Source organism: Maylandia zebra, linkage group LG17 (assembly GCF_041146795.1).
Source record: "Maylandia zebra isolate NMK-2024a linkage group LG17, Mzebra_GT3a, whole genome shotgun sequence".
Taxonomy (NCBI): Eukaryota; Metazoa; Chordata; class Actinopteri; order Cichliformes; family Cichlidae; genus Maylandia; species Maylandia zebra.
This window is the reverse complement of record NC_135183.1, coordinates 23,149,163-23,165,798: the sequence shown is the minus strand read 5'-3', so window position 1 is coordinate 23,165,798 and position 16,636 is coordinate 23,149,163. Positions and strand designations below refer to the sequence as shown.

Sequence of the window (16,636 nt, the reverse complement as noted above, 5' to 3'; positions counted from 1 at the left end):
TTAATTTAAAAATAATAATAATAATAACCACACATTATAAAACCCTGGAGAATAAACCCAGGATAACGGTGTTGTGATAAAAACTGAGGTTCATAGGACGTAACAAGAGAGCTTTAATTTGAAAACCTGTACCGGAAACGATTTTTATTATCAGCCTGTTGACGCTGTTGTGGGTGGAGGAGGGGAGAGTGGGTGAGACAGGCAGGCGGGAGCATCAATGACAGGGAGTCTTCTTGTGCGGCCCGCTTCGAGTACGCGGCTCCAGGCAGCGGACACCCGGCGCTCTGTGACCCGGACTGAGGATGAGGAAGCAGGCGTGGGCCTCCCGGTCCCCAAGCTGCAGCTTTTTACTCAGCATCACCACCACCACCACCATCATCATCATCGCCGCTCATACATCATCAGTTAAAGGCGCCGGAGACCTGCGGCCGTGTAATAAGGTGAGCGTCGTCGTTATTATAATTATAATATCTGCTGCTTTTTAAAACACAGATCCCGCTCCGCTTTGCTTTTTCTTTATCCTAGAATAAATGATCAGGGCAACAAGTCAAATGGCCATGCATGCAAGAGTAAATGTGCAGAATAGATTAAGATAAAATAAAATAAAATGAAGAAGGATTAAAAATACAAAAATAAATAAAAACAATGTAAGTGCTGCAAGTCGTTTTGCTGCTTTACATTGGCTCGGCTCAGCTCGGGTCCGGATGTATGTGCGCCTCGTCCTTCACGTCGCTGATCGGCTTAAAATGCCGTTCATGTTGACTATAAACACCCTGCTGGAATCCTTCTCTCATCCCCTTCAGAGCAGCCTCATGCCGGCAAGCCCGACCGGGATTACTCGCTGAGGAGGACAGAGAAAGGCTGCTGGCACGGTTCGCTCTCAACCCTGTAAGGATGACTTGAAGGAATACAAGAAGAAGCTTTTTGCCCTCTAGATGGGGAGATTTTCATGCCAGGACTGATACCCTGTAAATGAAAAAACTAGCATTATCCTTATGGTCACTAGGGGGCGACAGCTGTGATTGAAAATCGAAATCCAGTTATGAAGAAATGTGTGATCCCTGCGCTCGGCAAACACTTATAGCGATTGTTTATGGACTCATTTGCTAGTTTTTTGTAATACTGAACAGATCGAACTCTAAAAGTGCCTTGTATTGTGAGATAAATATCCTGCAATATTAAAGAGAGAATGATGAGCCTGTGGGTAAGGACATGGTGAAAGGGGGGAGGAAGAACTTTCTTTTAGCAGGAACAGATCACAGCAAAATGTTAGCATAAATTTATCACAGATAAATATGTATCCTTATCATTGAAGATTAGACTCTGTATAACATGTATATGACAACAAAAATTTCATATGGGTTAAAAAAAACAAGTTTATTTTATTTGTTAAATCAGGGTTACTTATTTAATATCCTTCTCTGTGAATACACTCCTGCATTTTATGATGTCCTGCCTTTACCTGGTCCAGAGAAAAGCTGCTAGTTATGAACCACTTGAGTATTTAAAACAGAAAACAAAAGAAAATAAAAATAAAAAAGCTAATAAAGTGCATGAAAATAATAGAAAAAGAACATTTTTATGACTTTTATTTTATAGTTGTCTACGTAGCTAATCCTAGCTAACATTATCCTGTTAGCTAGATAACTAGTTATCAGTTACAGCAAACACTGTGGCAGTCACAACTCCATATGATGTCAGACAATATAAATAAACTCTAAATGTTCTGAAAGCTAAATATATATATATGTATATATATATATATATATATATATATATATATATATATATATATATATATATATATATATATATGATTAAAACAGGAAATAACAACTACTGATCATTAACTGGATCAGTGTGCATGTAAATTCAAGCATAGTTCAACTGTGCTTTTACTTTCGAGGTCACAAATTAAGTTTAATGGCCACTTACTATAATTTCCTATTGAAATGCACAATATAAGAGTGTTAGTGAACGTTTCGTCTAACTGTTGGAAAAAAATTATAGAAGCAAATGTCTCTAAATGGTAAATAAAAATGTTTCACACTTAATATAACTCAATAAATAAAAAACTAATTTCTCATCAGAGTTTGAATTCTGGGTAATAAAACAGGATCCAGCCTGTGTTAGATAACAGTTCACTGCCGTCAGTTTATAAAATCAATAAAACCTACCGCACCCTGCATCAAGGAGCCGCTAAGCCACTGGGAGCAGTTATCATTATTAGATTAGATGAGATTCAGCTTGATAGCTGTCACACAAAACATGGAAATACAGCATTTAAAGAGGTGTGAAACGTCTGAACAATGGTACAAAATGAACATTAGTCTAATACATGACGGAAAACATCAGCAAAGTCTTGATCCCCATTTCCAAGGAACCAGACTTTTTTTTATATTTTTTAAGGTGTAAGAAATGTTGAGAAACAGTTCTCCTGTTTTTTAAGCTTTTTCAACATTCATCTTTGTACATTGGCTGCTTTTTCACTCATTTTCAGTCCAGTCCTTGTACCTGACCTTTTTTTTGTTTGTTGAACCTGTTAACACTGACCTATGAAACATTCAAGCACACAAAAGGCACCAAACTCAAGGGGTGAAGCATAACACCCCCTGAGTAGGGGTGTCTATTCATAACAGACAACAAAGAACTAAGTTTAAATGTTATCTTTAGGCACTTTGTTATCAACAGTCTGTCATATAAACATATTGGTTCCAGTTTCTTTAGTTGAATGTATAAAAAAATGTCAACGATGACATATTTTGATCCACCAACCAAAACCATCAGGGAATCATCTGGACATGGAGAAAATGAATGGGGAATTTTACTTCAGGAGTCAGGGCCATTAAAAAAGCGGGCACTGACAAGTTGATTCCTTATTTTAGCCAACAATAGCAGAAATAAGGGATAAACTGTTGAAAATGGTGACTAAACATCATGTTAGGCAGGGAAAAAATAAAAATTACTGGTGGTTTAAACACTGAGTGTAGATGTACATCAAAATAAAGCATGAGAAGTGGTGTTACTGAGGGGGTCTTTACATCACATGAATGGGCTTTCTGGGTAAGTCAGATGAAAACGGTTGGAAACCTGACTGAAAAAGCATAAACAGTAAGCGGTCATATAACAGCTGTGTGCTGTTTTCTAAAGATGACCTTAATACAGCTTCAGAAGTTTCCAGATGTTTTTTTCTGCACTTAAAAAAATACATTGTTAGAGAGATTAGGGTCCTATCAAATCCTCAAACCTCTGCTGTAAAGAGGCACTGAATTTTATCCCGTCCCTGCTCGCTTCCTTCCATCAGTCTCCATGACAACCGGCGTGAATCACCCAGGAGACCAGCAAAAGGCATTAGCCTGTGGTTTGTGTTTTTTTATCAGTGTAACCTTTCCCCCCACTGTCAGCACATTAGCCCTCTTTGTGTGCAGAAACACAGAAAGGTGAATCTGAGCGCAGGTGATGCTGCTGCTCGCACGGCAAAGCCTCAGTTTGAATGTTTGCTGGCGTGTTTGTCGGAGGGGGTGCGGCATGAATGGCCACGTTTGTCACTGCGGCGAGGTGATTAGTCATTTAAAAGAGCTCGGGCTTATCTGCACCACACACACACATCTGACATCTGAAAGCCATCGCTCTAGCACCGATTGACTCTGTCAGGTTTATCGCTGCGATTGTTTCAGTTTAATTAGCTGCTGCTCGGATGTCAGTCGGTGCTCAGCTGATTTGTTTGTCCAGTTGAACAGCAGGATCGAGGGAGGAGATGGAGATCTGCCAGAGCGAGGCTTTGGACTCAGAGGAAGTTGCTTTAAAAGTACAAAGAATGCTTTTCTTTGGGTTTTGTTGTGCTGCCGCCACTATTAATGGTTTCACACTGATTAATTTGTGGATTGGTCACCATAATGTGTGAAATTCAAAACTATAAGCTAGTATCACTCAACAAGTCCAATATCAGCTGATGCATGGACAGCTGGCTGGACACTTGACTTGTTTCTGAAATGGAAAACAGGTGAAAACACATGTTACTAATTCCATTAATCAAGTGTAATTTCTGTGACTAGTAACACCCAAGTTTACCTTTTATTTCACATCAAAGTAGCTGCTGTGAAATACTAATAGGTGGTATAAAAGACACAAATGAGCATGCCAAAGATAAACCTGATTTCATATATTAAATGAACTTCATATTTTATTCAGTGCGACTTGAAAAAAACTAGTGACTGACACAAAAAAGTCACCAGGAAGGTTTTTATTTGGAGCTACAGATCAATTCAGGTTCCCCATGTGCTCTTATACAACCAGAGGTTGTAAATAGATACATTATAAATAGTATGTAAGACATTTTTTCGTTATTACTTTACCTTTTAGTGCCCTTTATTTTAAAGGGCACTAAAAGGTAAAGTAAAAAAGAGGGCCTGTGGATGAACATTCAGTTCCCTCAATGAGCATGAGGTCACAGCCAGCAGTCCTTTGATAAGATGACCCGCTAACACGCTCTTAATGGACCATTAGATGACCGGTGGATGGTTGCTGTGGACATTGAGGTCAGCCATCTTTTTACCCTGTAAATGTCTCCATGCTCTCCTTTGTACGACCAGCTTTTGTTGAATGTGGAATCAGCAGCAGAGCAGTGTTGTTAGTGTCAGGCTACACAGGGTCAGCTCTTATTGGGGAAGCTATGTTGTACTGTATGTGTGTGTAGCCTGTGCGGGCAAATTACGCAACATTAGGCAAACAGTGCTAAGGGGAAAAATTTGAAACCACCAGTCATTTTTGGTCCAGTTCAACCTATCCACCAATCCACAGATTTGAAACAGTCTCATCTCCTGGGAACCATGAATGGATACCTTATTGATCTTTCTATCTGCGTGTCTGTGTGTGTTTGTGTGTGTGATCATCGTGCAGTCAGAGTACTACTACCAGTACACAGAGTGTGACAGCACAGGGGCACGATGGAGGGTCGCCATCCCTAGGTCTCCAGGCTCCTGCTCAGACCTTCCTCCTCCGACCAGAGGCACTGACTGCTGTGAGTACCACCACAGTGTGTGTGTGTGTGTGTGTGTGTGTGTGTGTGCACGTGCCAACACAGCCTCTCTGTTCCCTCAGCCTTCTCATGCCCGGCTGGGAAGTTTTTGGAGATGTCCACGCAGCAGTGCACGCCGTGTGCGGCTGGTTCTTATTCTTTGGGCAGCGGCCTTCGTTTTGACCAATGGGATGCCATCCCTGCAGGCTTCACCAGCTTAGCCAGCTTCCTCGACACTGGGCCGAATGGAGAGGACATTCAGGCCTGTAAAAGGTGGCGCACACAGCATTACCATTACCATGGAGATGGGTATTCATGTATTATTGAATATATAACAAGATGGAGTATGCTGCCGCTGTGTTTTGCTCTCATTGCAGCTCATCGTGGACGCCGCAGGGCGTGTATCTGGAGTCCAACCGTGACGAGTGCACGGTGTCCCTGGTTTATGCCGTACATCTGGAAAAACAGGGCTCTGTCTCCTTCACCTATCAGTACCCCGACAACAACATCTTCTTCGAGTTCTATGTAAGCACCTGTAACTAAAATAGTGAATAAAACCAAGAGTGTTTTATTTCTTGATTTATTGACAATTTAGATGATTAGTGATTGTAAATTGGTTGTAGACGACTACCTGTCTGTAGTGTGCTCGGCCTCTTGCCCAGCTTGGTTGAAGTTGTTTTATTACGGGAGTAACTTGTGTTGCTCATAAACTGCATCCTTGAGAGTGTTGTGAAAAATCTGGTCCAAATCACTCATTTTTAATATGAGATAAGATGAGAATTTCTCATAATTACAGTAGCAAAATGAATAGAGCACCAATAAAAATAAACTATAACAATAATACGACACAATAATAGAATACACTCCACAAAGTAGAAATAAATAAATGTAAACATAAGTATGATTCATTCTATTTATGCTATTAAAAAACTTACATGCAAGACCTTTAAAAGCTTGCTATGAAAGAAGACATTTTTAATTATTCTTACTGGTTAAAGAATAATGAAGGTAGTCAGGAGGCGGCTGAGCTTACCTTTGCACAGAGAAACAGTCATACTGCAGATATTTGTTAGCTGATGAGTTTTGAGTTTGTATGAGCTTTACTTGTTTTTAAGCCTATTTCATACAGATGAAATGTAGTGCTTTAAAAAGTCAAACACAAGGCTGTGCAAGTTTATTCAAGTTATACTCTGGGTGTAGCGTTTGTCCGTATCCGTAATGAATTTAATAGCAGGTAATGTTGAAGAAGAGTCATTTTTGCTTGTTTGTGTAGATAATAACCTCTGTGTTAACTTGTTCTCAGGTCCAGAATGAGCAATGCCAGGAAATGGCTCAGACTGACGATCAGAAATGGATAAAAGTCACCAACAATGGCGAATGGGACACACACACGGTGAGCACATGTTTCTACCTCTGTGTGTGCAAGCTGCTGCAGTATCATGTGATGTGTGGCTCACTGTGTGCACCTTGGCCTCAGGTGAGCCTGAAGTCTGGTACCAACATCCTGTACTGGAGAACCACTGGGATACTGGTGGGGGGGAAGATGGTCAAGCCTGTGCTGCTGAAGAACATCCAAATAGAAGGTAAAAGTTGACCTCCAGCTCACGGTCGGATGCTTTTTGCAGGTGTGCGTATACTTAAAGCATCTCCACACTTTTGTCCAGGTGTCGCCTACACATCCGAGTGTTTCCCGTGCCGACCCGGTTGGTTCAGCCCGACCCCCGGCTCCTCATCCTGCCAGCCCTGCCCCAGCAACACTTACTCTGTGAAAGGGGCGTCCTCCTGTACGCCCTGCCCCGAACACCACTACTCACGTACGTACAGGACGCCCAACAGCACCACAACAAACAGTGTTTACATTATTTCAGTCATAATGTAAACAGTGTAAGCTCTCTCTCATGTTTGACATGGTGAACTTACAGTAATAATAAGCTTGCATATTTCCTCTGAGGAGACGGCTAAGGAAACACCTTCCCTCATAATAATAATAGATTCATTTAGTTTTAGCACCTCATTGGTCTCTGCTGATGCTCATCCTGCCTCTGTGTTTGCGTCCTCTCTCAGACGAGGGATGGCCTGAATGTAAGGAGAGGCCACCATGCTCGGAGAAGGATTACTTCCAGATCCACACAGCCTGCGACAGCGAGGGGAAGGTCAGCAGCGCTTGCATGTTTCATATTTCTCTCTCTCTCTCTCTCTCTCTCTCTCTCTCTCACACACACACACACACACACACACACACACACACACACACACAATGACCTTTTTAAATACACAAGGACAGATATGCATATAAACACGCCCTGTGTCGCACTCATATGCAAAGTCAACAAGGAAAACCAGAGCGAGTGTATATATGTGTGTGTGTGGGTGTGTGTACCATATTTATATATCTTTGTGGGGACCAAAAATTGGAATGCTACTATACTTGTGGGGACCATCAGTCCCATATGGGGACAAAATTCACATCCCCACAATTTTGAGACTCAAAATGTGGTTTTAGTGTCGGGGTTATAATCAGGTTATGTTAGGTTTAGGCTAAGGGTTATGGATAGGGATAGGTATTATTTTAAGCGTACTAATTTATACTTATTAATATTTAATTCAAATTGCATTTATGCAGCACCAAATAACAACAGTAGACATTTTATATTGTAAGGTAAAGACCCAACAACATGAAAAAAAAAAAGAAACCCCTACAATCGTATGCTTGGTGACAGTTGGAAGGAAAAACTCCCTTTTAGCAGGAAGAAGCCTTTGGGAGAACCAGGCTCGGTTCTTTGAACATATTTAATATAATGACCAAATATATTAATGAAGAAAATTAAATTAAATATTTTTATAAGCTGGCTTCCTCCGTGCCTGATCATTTTTGTATTTATTTTATATTTGTTTTTAATTGAACTGCTTTAATAGTAACTTTCTTTATTCCTTACTTTTAATCCTTTTGTGCAGCTGGTATTCGTGTATCTAAAATGGTTTCACCTTTTAAATGTTTTACTTACTTTTTGTTTCCTCTCTCATCTCGTTTATTATTTATTATTATTTTTATTTACTTTGTCACATATTTCTGACACTGCCTGTCACGTGATATGTACAGCACTCAAATTTTATACACTGTACGTATGAAAAACCGTGAACGTTTCACACAGAAAGACAGATGTGATTAAAATGCATCATTAAAAGTGTTCGACGGCTCATTTAGTGTTGTAGCAAAAGCAGGTAAAGTCTCTCAGTGCGATAAACAACCCATGAAAACTCAGCCTGAGAGGCAGCATGCCGACTGGCTTTTGTAGAAGTGCACCTTGTTACAGGGCAGTAAAAAAATCTCACCTTTGTTTTTTTAAGGTGTTTGTTTTTGCTTGAGCAGAGTGAATTTCCTGCTTTAAACCTGCTTTGTTACAGACACAGGTGCTGTATCGTTGGGTGGAGCCAAAAATCTGCGTGGAGAACATCACAGGAGCCGTGGAGCTGCCGGCAACAGGCCAGAGAGAGCCCTGCCCTCCCTGCAACCCCGGCTACTACAACAGCAACGACTCCACCTGCCTGCCCTGCCCACCTGGAACGCACTCGGACGGCACCTACGGTAAACCTGCTCACACCTATCCTCACCGGCCTCACCCTGGTGTTGATAAAATTTAAATCTGTTTTCATCAATCTAAACATCTTTATCGTTTCCACTGCTTCGTGTTCATACAAGAGCTGGTTAGCGATACTTATAAATGCTTTAGAAAAGCATTTAAGGTATAAATACATATAGAATTTAAAGAAGCAGTACTCAAATTAAAATAAAATACAAGTAAAAAATGAAAAATGAGTTTAAAGCAGTACATAACAAACATTTACAAAGCAATAAATAAATGCATGTAAATAGATGTGGCATGCTGTAAACTGCTGCAAACATACTATAACTAATAAAAACAATTACAACAGTCATACAACTTGTACACTTAAGCTGGATCCTGTACTTGCAAATGAGCTCTCTTCCAATAAAAACCAAAGTTCATTTAATTCCTTCATTATTCTCCATTCAAAGGCTGGACGTCCTCCCAGCAGTTTACAAAGCCTCTCCATCTGCTTATATAATGATCACCTCTGTCCATCATTATGAGATGAATTTGTTTAAGATCGACCCGGCTGAAAAGATTGTACAAACACAATTTTTGTACCCAGGAGGTAAATGTCATTGTCGTGTCTAAACAGCTTTTATGTGATCTTTGCGTGTGTGTGTGTGTGTGTGCCAGCGTGTGCACAGTGCCCTGCAGGTACCGAGCCGGTGTTGGGTTACGAGTATAAATGGTGGAACGTGCTGCCTTCCAACATGAAGACTTCCTGTTTCAACGTGGGCAATTCCAAATGTGACGACAAGAACGGTGAGCACACGGATGCCTGACACATTAGTAGATATATTTATAACAATACTTTGTTTATGTAACACCTTCAGCTGCAGACTTTACAAAGCACTTTGACAGAAAAGAAAAAGCAGAAAATGTAAAATATTAATTTTCTGGTTAATTACAGTAAAATTTACATGAAAAATGTAAACACAGTGAAGGAAACTACAACACTAGCCATTCCCCGTGTATCTAATCACTAAGAGCAAATGCAGAGGTGACAGTGACAAATGAGTCAGAATGAACACGTCTGGGTGGAAAATGGGCTTTGTGTTGAGCTTGAATTGCGAGCTGAAATCACCTGCAACCACTTTTTACCCATTACTGCTGTGCTAATTGTGGATAATGTTGTAAAACAACCTCTCATATGCTGTCATGGAGAATTACGGAGGTGTAATACGAGTGCATCGCGCCTTTTGCTCCATAGGATGGGAGGTGGCGGGAGATCACATTCGCAGCGGAGCAGGAAGTTCGGATAATGACTATCTTATCCTCAGCTTGCATGTCCCCGGCTTCAAGTAAGTCTGTGTGTTTGTGTACAGAGAAGAAACCAGCCTGTCCTAATGATGACAAACAGGATCTGTGTGTTACTAAATGCGAGTTTGTGTTTGTGTTTGGTGACAGGGTCCCAGCCTCGCTTTCAGGGATGACCGGCAGCGAGTTTGGCCGGATAACCTTTGTGTTCGAGACCATCTGCTCAGCCGACTGCGAGCTCTACTTCATGATGGTGTGTGCCTCTTTGTGTTCATTTCCAGCAGAAGGTGGTAATTAGGTGGCTAACTTTACTGAGTGAGTCAGAATGGTCACGTCTCATCATCGAGGTCTGGTTTATAATGGTGTTCTGCGTGTTACTGCTCAGTTAGCAAATCCTTTGTTTTTGTGTTTTATTGGCATGCCCCCTGCAGGACGTGAACAGGAAGAGCACCACAGTGGTGGAGTCCTGGGAGGGCAGTAAGGGCAAACAGTCGTACTCGCACAGCATGACCAGAAACGCCTCCGTCACGTATACGTGGGCCTTCCAGAGGACTAACCATGCTCTAGATGTGAGTGATTTTCAGTCGTGTGATTTTTATTCATGGCGTCAGCTGTTAAAGCAACGTTATTAAGGCTCTGCCGAGAGTGAGGCTGTCTCAAATATCAAGATATCCAACAAGGAATTGCGGTGGCATATTTTTGTCTATAGGTCCGTCGTTTCATTGCTGACACGGTGAAGATCTACTCCATCAACTTGACGAACGTGATTGATGGGGTGGCATCAGCGTGCCGTGCCTGCGCTCTGGTACCTCAGAATTCCCAGCGTGCCGGCTCGTCCTGCGTTCCCTGCCCAGCTGGTTTTTACATCGACAGAGACACCAACCGATGCCAGGAGTGTCCCCCCAACACACACCTGGCTGGGCGACAAACCTACGGCCAGGACGCGTGTGTCGCGTGTGGACCAGGAAGTATCAGTAACAAGGTGAGAGCCCTGCAGTCATGATACCTCATTCTGGATCATCATGTTTTAGTACTTTTATCCAGTTAAGAGAGATCATGTTTTTCCTTTTTCTTTCAGGAACACTCCCGGTGCTACAGCGACTGCTCCTTCACCCACACGCTGAACAACCGCACCCTGACCTTTGACCTCAGCGCCCTGAGCGATGTGGCCTCACTGACCATCGGGCCCAGTTTCACCTCTAAAGGCACAAAATACCTTCATCTGTTCAACATTAGCCTGTGTGGCCACGGGGTAATTGACCTGCTTTCTGCTTACATCAGCCTCAAAAACACTTCAGAGATCAGCCTGTGAAGCAAACGTATTTAAAAATCATTTAAATGTTCTTTTGTTCTTTTTATCTTTCACCTGTTTTTTATTGAATGTTTGAAGTGTAAGGGATATAAGAACTGAGTTTGCTTATCTTGCTTATCTAAAAAACATACTGAGAATTACTTTTTAATGGTGGATATATTGAGGCAGCACGGTGGTTAGCACTGTTGCCGCGCAGCAAGAAGGTCCTGAGTTCAATTCCACCATCAGGCCGGGGTCTTTCTGTGTGGAGTTTGCATGTTCTCCCCGTGTTTGCGTGGGTTCCCTCCGGGTACTCCGGCTTCCTCCCACCGTCCAAAGACATGCAGTTTGTGGGGATAGGTTAATTGATTAATCCAAATTGCCCATAGGTGTGAATGTGAGTGCGAATGGTTGTCTGTCTCTGTGTGTTAGCCCTGCGCCAGACTGGCTACCTGTCCTGGGTGTATGCTGCCTCTCGCCCTATGACAGCTGGGATAGGCTCCAGCACCCCGTGACCCTGAAAAGGATAAGCGGAAACGAATGGATGGATGGATGGATGGTGGATATATTGTATATTTGACCGTGAGATGAGATGTTCGTGTCCACATCTCGTTAGGATGTAAAGCGGTGAAAAATAGATGTGAAAATAATCTGACATTAGAGAAATTATACACTGACAGATTCATTTTGGCGCTGGCTGCAGGGAAAGAGAGCTGCTGTCTGCACCGATAACGTCACAGACGTGTCCAACAAAGACGACCAGAGCGACGCAGCTCAGTTCGTGAACTCAGTGGACAGCTTTATCTGTCAGTCGACCATCATCCCATCGGATGGGCGGGGCTTCAGAATGGCCATTTCCTCGCAATCCATCAGCCTTGCTGACACTTTTATTGGTAAGGGCCTAAACAGAACTTCCTGAGTCACTCACTTTCAACCACCGCCAAGCTTCTTCATATACATACCTGGGAGTTTCACTTAGGGTTTAATTACATTTCTCAAGTCTAGTTATCATATGGAATCAAGTCCCATCAGTGGAGGGTGTCTATTTGTAAAGCCTTAACTGACCAATCAGGTTGGATTAAGAGAATTCTGACGTTTCACTATAAGAAAAACTAATGGAAACAATTTGTGAAACAGATTTATTTGGGACTGACTCGTGAGCGCCCCCTGCTGTACCCCTGGGTGAACAGTTTTAATTGGGTTGGATCACCCAGATTGGTGCTGGTTGAATAGCGTCATGCAGTTTTGTGATAATCAGCTGGTAAAAACCACCTTGATCTCTCTCCCCTTTGTTTTTTCAGGAGCGACAGTAGACACCGTTCTCAATGGTGTCAGTGCCGAACCAGATCTTTTCCCGGAAAACTCACAGGATGTTCCCGACATCAATTTCTTCTACAGGTAAAAAGAAAAAAGAAAGCTGGAAGCAACAGTCAAATATTTTTGTTGTGTTCAAGTCCCTGATGTGTGTTTGTGTTCCTTCAGTTCAACGCAGGTGACGGCATCATGTGATCTGGGTCGGAGTTCAGTCATCACCGTTCGCTGTAACCCAGAGAAGTCTGAGCGAGGAGAGCTCTCCGTACCCAGGTAGTTGCACATCAGTTAAAGTGTAGTTTCTGTATAGATTTGATGTTTATTTTTATACTTTGTTAACAAAAACATTCAATAACTAATAGGTAACAAATGTACTACTCTTAGCAGCTCTATAACTGATCTGTGTGTTTGACAGCTCCTGTCCAGCAGGAACATGTGATGGATGCACGTTTCACTTCCTGTGGGAGAGTGCCAGCGCTTGTCCACGTTGCACTGAGGACGACTACCACCGGATAGAGGGAGCATGCAAGGGAGGCGTCCAGGTAACTCACACCTTCCCCATACCTCATTTACTTCACAGAAAGCCGGAGTCTCTCATACTGCCTCGCGCACAGTTAGTGAGTGATTTTGGTAAAACCATGCAAAGTTTTACCTTCACATTGTGAGACATTTTCAAGTTAAGACCCAAAAGTACATTTTTAATTTGCCTCATCTTTTCCACAACATGATTTTTTGCAGGAAAAAATAAAAACAAAACACATTTAAACTTTTATGGTTTAGCCAAAACCAGTTTAATAATGTTTTAATGGAACAAACTGATTTATAACCTGAGAAAACACATTAATCAGTAATGTAAATCCCCTCATGTCATCAGGAAACTCTATATGTGTGGAACGAGCCCAAATTGTGCACCAAAGGAGTGTCTCTGCCTCCCCGGAGCTCCTCCCCGTGTGAGGCCATCGCTCTATGGCTTAAGGTCGGCGTTGGAGGCGGGGCCTTTGTGGCCGTGCTGCTCATCTCCCTCACCTGCTATTTCTGGAAGAAAAACAAGAGGTAATAAGAGGCACCCTAACAGCAGGCCAATGTGCTCATTAAGATCACAGCGAATTGTTATTAGTGGTCAGAGATGTTTGTCTGTGACAGCAAATTCTTCACCCTGAAGGCACCGGTGACAGTTTTAATGCCCAGCGTTGCAAATCAGTGAATCGTAAACATGTTGCAGAGTGAACTCAAAAATCTGTTTGTAACCCTTTATGATTACTATCATCTTGAATGTATTTTAAAGGCTAGCAGGATTGAGAACATGCTTGTGTATGAAAAGAAATAATCTGTCTTTATTATCACCGTAATTGTGACCTCTTGTATCTATCTGTCTGTGCAAATACAGCACACTGAATGTTTGTGTATCATGTGATTAAGGTCACTGTAAGTAGATAAACCAAAGAAAAAGTGAGAATATTTAGTGGAGGGAAAGACTGTAGATTTAACAGTGATTGATTTTTTTTATAAAGAAATTGAATGAAATTTTATTCTAGACATAAGACAAATATTTATAGTTATAGCACAGCCTCCAATCAAGGGTGCGATCCTCGTGTATTTTACCTTACATCATGAATTCATTTGTAGCTAGAGCTTTCACAGTAAAGTTTAAAATTTACACTGGAAATACTTTTTAGTAATGTGTAACTAATTTTAAGTAACGTTTAAGTAACTTTAACTAATGTTTAAGTAATGGTAAGTAGTGCATAATTCCAATATATTTTAGTGGAAAAACAAATCAAATTTCCCTATCTTACACTGTTTATGCATTATATTAGTGTATATCATTGAAGTTCCACTATTGAATTGTCCTCTTATATTACATATAAATATGTAATAAGGGCTGGTCTCCCCTTCCTGCTTAGAAGAAAAAATAAACACCAGCAAACGCTGCAGGGCATAGGCCCAAATTATGTGCTACTTAAAATCACTAACAGTATAATTTGTGCATTACTCCCTTATTCTAGTGTATCCAATGCTAAGTATTTCTATGACTATATAATTACATTGCAATTTCAGATTGAATGTACGGAAATTACTTTTAATTCTAGATTAATTGCACTTTTAGGGCTTTATTATAAAGTGTTAGGAAAAAGGAAAATCACATAAATATTTCCTGAAAAATTACAGTTAACAAAAGAAAGAAGAACGAAGATATTTTCAGTTAAGTGAGAATATGGTGAAAAAATATGGAAAAGTGTCAACAATATCCCACAAAGGAAATTGTCTTAATATTAGGCTTTGAAAATGATTATCATTTGACATCAGTGTAAAAAAAGAAAAGAAAAGCAGCTCTGTGAGAGATGAGTAACCGGGCATGAAGGGGGTGACTGAGTACATAAGAGGCGTGATTTTCTTCAGAAAGCTGAGTCAAATAGATAAGTCATGGAACGAATTTCTGTTTAAAAATACACTCGTACCGGATGCTGTCTGATGTTAAATGATACACTGCCTGATTGTGATTCACACCCTGTGGTTTGTGGCCAGGCTGGAGTACAAGTACTCTCGTCTGGTAATGTCTGCCAACAAAGAGTGTGAGCTGCCAGCTGCAGACAGCTGTGGCCTGGCTGAAGGAGAGGAGCCCGATGACGACGTGGTCTACGCCCAGAAACCCTCGCTGCTGGGGAAACTGCGCGCCATTGCCAACAAGGTGTGCATAAAGTAAATTTTACTTCACGTGTAAAGACTTACCATGTCTCTTTGATTTTACACGTAACATTTCTAATATGTGCGTCTCAGCAGGAGGATGGAGAGAGCAGCGAGTCTGTGCAGTTGAAATCCTCACAGTCTGATCGATGGGTCCTGGGTTAAACTGATGCCAGCAGAGGAAGAGCGAGGCTGGGCTGACACAACAGAGGAACAGTCTGTTAGCAATGGTCTCGCTGTCCACCTCCCTACGTGTCTCTTATAACCTCCTTCATTGTGGGGGCACCTCTACACACCCCAGTTTGAGGACAGCATGGACAATGGCTTTAACTCTTCCACCCTGGAATACACAGGAAGCTCCTGCTTTATCACCATGGATGCTCAACAGCAGTTACAGAGAGAGGAAAACAAGCTTTTAATGTTTGGGGTTTTTTGTATATTTTGTAATTTAATTTGGTATTTTCTGTTAAGAGTCACGTATTTATATTGATGTTATGATGTCAAACCTTTATTAAAGTTCTCTTTGGCTTTGGGGATTTCTGTGTGGATGTTTGGGGTTCACATACAAGCATTAATTATATGACATCATCATCCACCCACTCTGCCTCCTTAACAGACACCTGTTATTTTTAAAGTAGGCTGAGGTCAAACACCTTTAACACGTAATTTGCATGTATACCTTTGTAATTGGGAGTGAAGGTTAAAAGCTTGTTTTTATTGTATTCCTGACTTAAGGCCATACTTTTATTGTGAGCTTGGTACATGGGTATTATAAATGATAAAGATGGATGTAGCCAGCTTGGTGTTCTTTGGTTCACTGTTATTTATATCACCACAGCAGTCACCTCAAAGTGCTTTATATTGTACGGTAGAGAGCTTAAAATAATGCAGTTAAAACTCCAGCAATCAGGCAACCCCCTATGAGCAAGGAAGTGTTACTGATGTCACAGAGTGAGGACAGCTGATCGCAGGAAGTGTCTCTGCAGCCAGAGGAGTCACCTCCATTTGGCTGTTAGAAAAAATACACTTTTTAAAAATCTGTGCGAATTTCTTCATTATTATTATCCGTAATGTTTTGATGGTGTGTTTGTTGATACGAGTGTACAGGGCTAAACTGATTAGACAGTGCCTCACAGTGAAAATGATTAAAGACCAAAAGCATACTACAAAAGCAACCCAAGACTTTCTCAGAGCAAAGAAATTAGATATTTTTAAATGTTTTTGAAAATGTGGGACTGTGCAATATTTCTGTTAAACCCTTTGAATTAAAGATGAATGTTTGCACTTCAGTCTCACTGTGATGCGTTTGATGACCATTTAAATTCCATTGTGGTGGTGTACAGAGGCGAAATAACAACGAGTGAGTCATGTCCAAAACCCTATGTAGCTATATACATACTTATATAAACAAAAAAAAATCAAAACTGTATGTATAACTTAAATCAGTATAAACGTCTTGCATTA

The 16,636-nt window shown here is 41.2% G+C and overlaps 1 protein-coding gene across 2 annotated transcripts; it reads left to right on the top strand.

Moving 5' to 3' along the window:
- Positions 1-154: 154 nt before the first annotated feature.
- On the top strand, positions 155-16,456 carry LOC101484496 (endosome/lysosome-associated apoptosis and autophagy regulator family member 2). 2 transcript variants are annotated; one of them, XM_004573745.5, is made up of 22 exons: positions 155-440; positions 4,900-5,020; positions 5,101-5,290; positions 5,395-5,542; positions 6,321-6,410; positions 6,495-6,600; positions 6,682-6,831; positions 7,082-7,170; positions 8,423-8,603; positions 9,262-9,390; positions 9,839-9,929; positions 10,036-10,138; positions 10,317-10,454; positions 10,595-10,867; positions 10,964-11,137; positions 11,880-12,069; positions 12,478-12,574; positions 12,659-12,760; positions 12,903-13,029; positions 13,362-13,540; positions 15,014-15,176; positions 15,269-16,456. In XM_004573745.5, the coding sequence occupies exons 1-22, from the start codon at positions 303-305 to the stop codon at positions 15,335-15,337; spliced, it is 3,048 nt and encodes a 1,015-aa protein (XP_004573802.3). In that variant the 5' UTR covers positions 155-302; the 3' UTR covers positions 15,338-16,456. The 2 variants fall into 2 exon arrangements, with proteins under 2 accessions (XP_004573802.3, XP_014268470.3); XM_014412984.3 differs by having other exon boundaries at positions 156-440; positions 15,266-16,456.
- The last annotated feature ends 180 nt before the right edge of the window (positions 16,457-16,636 follow it).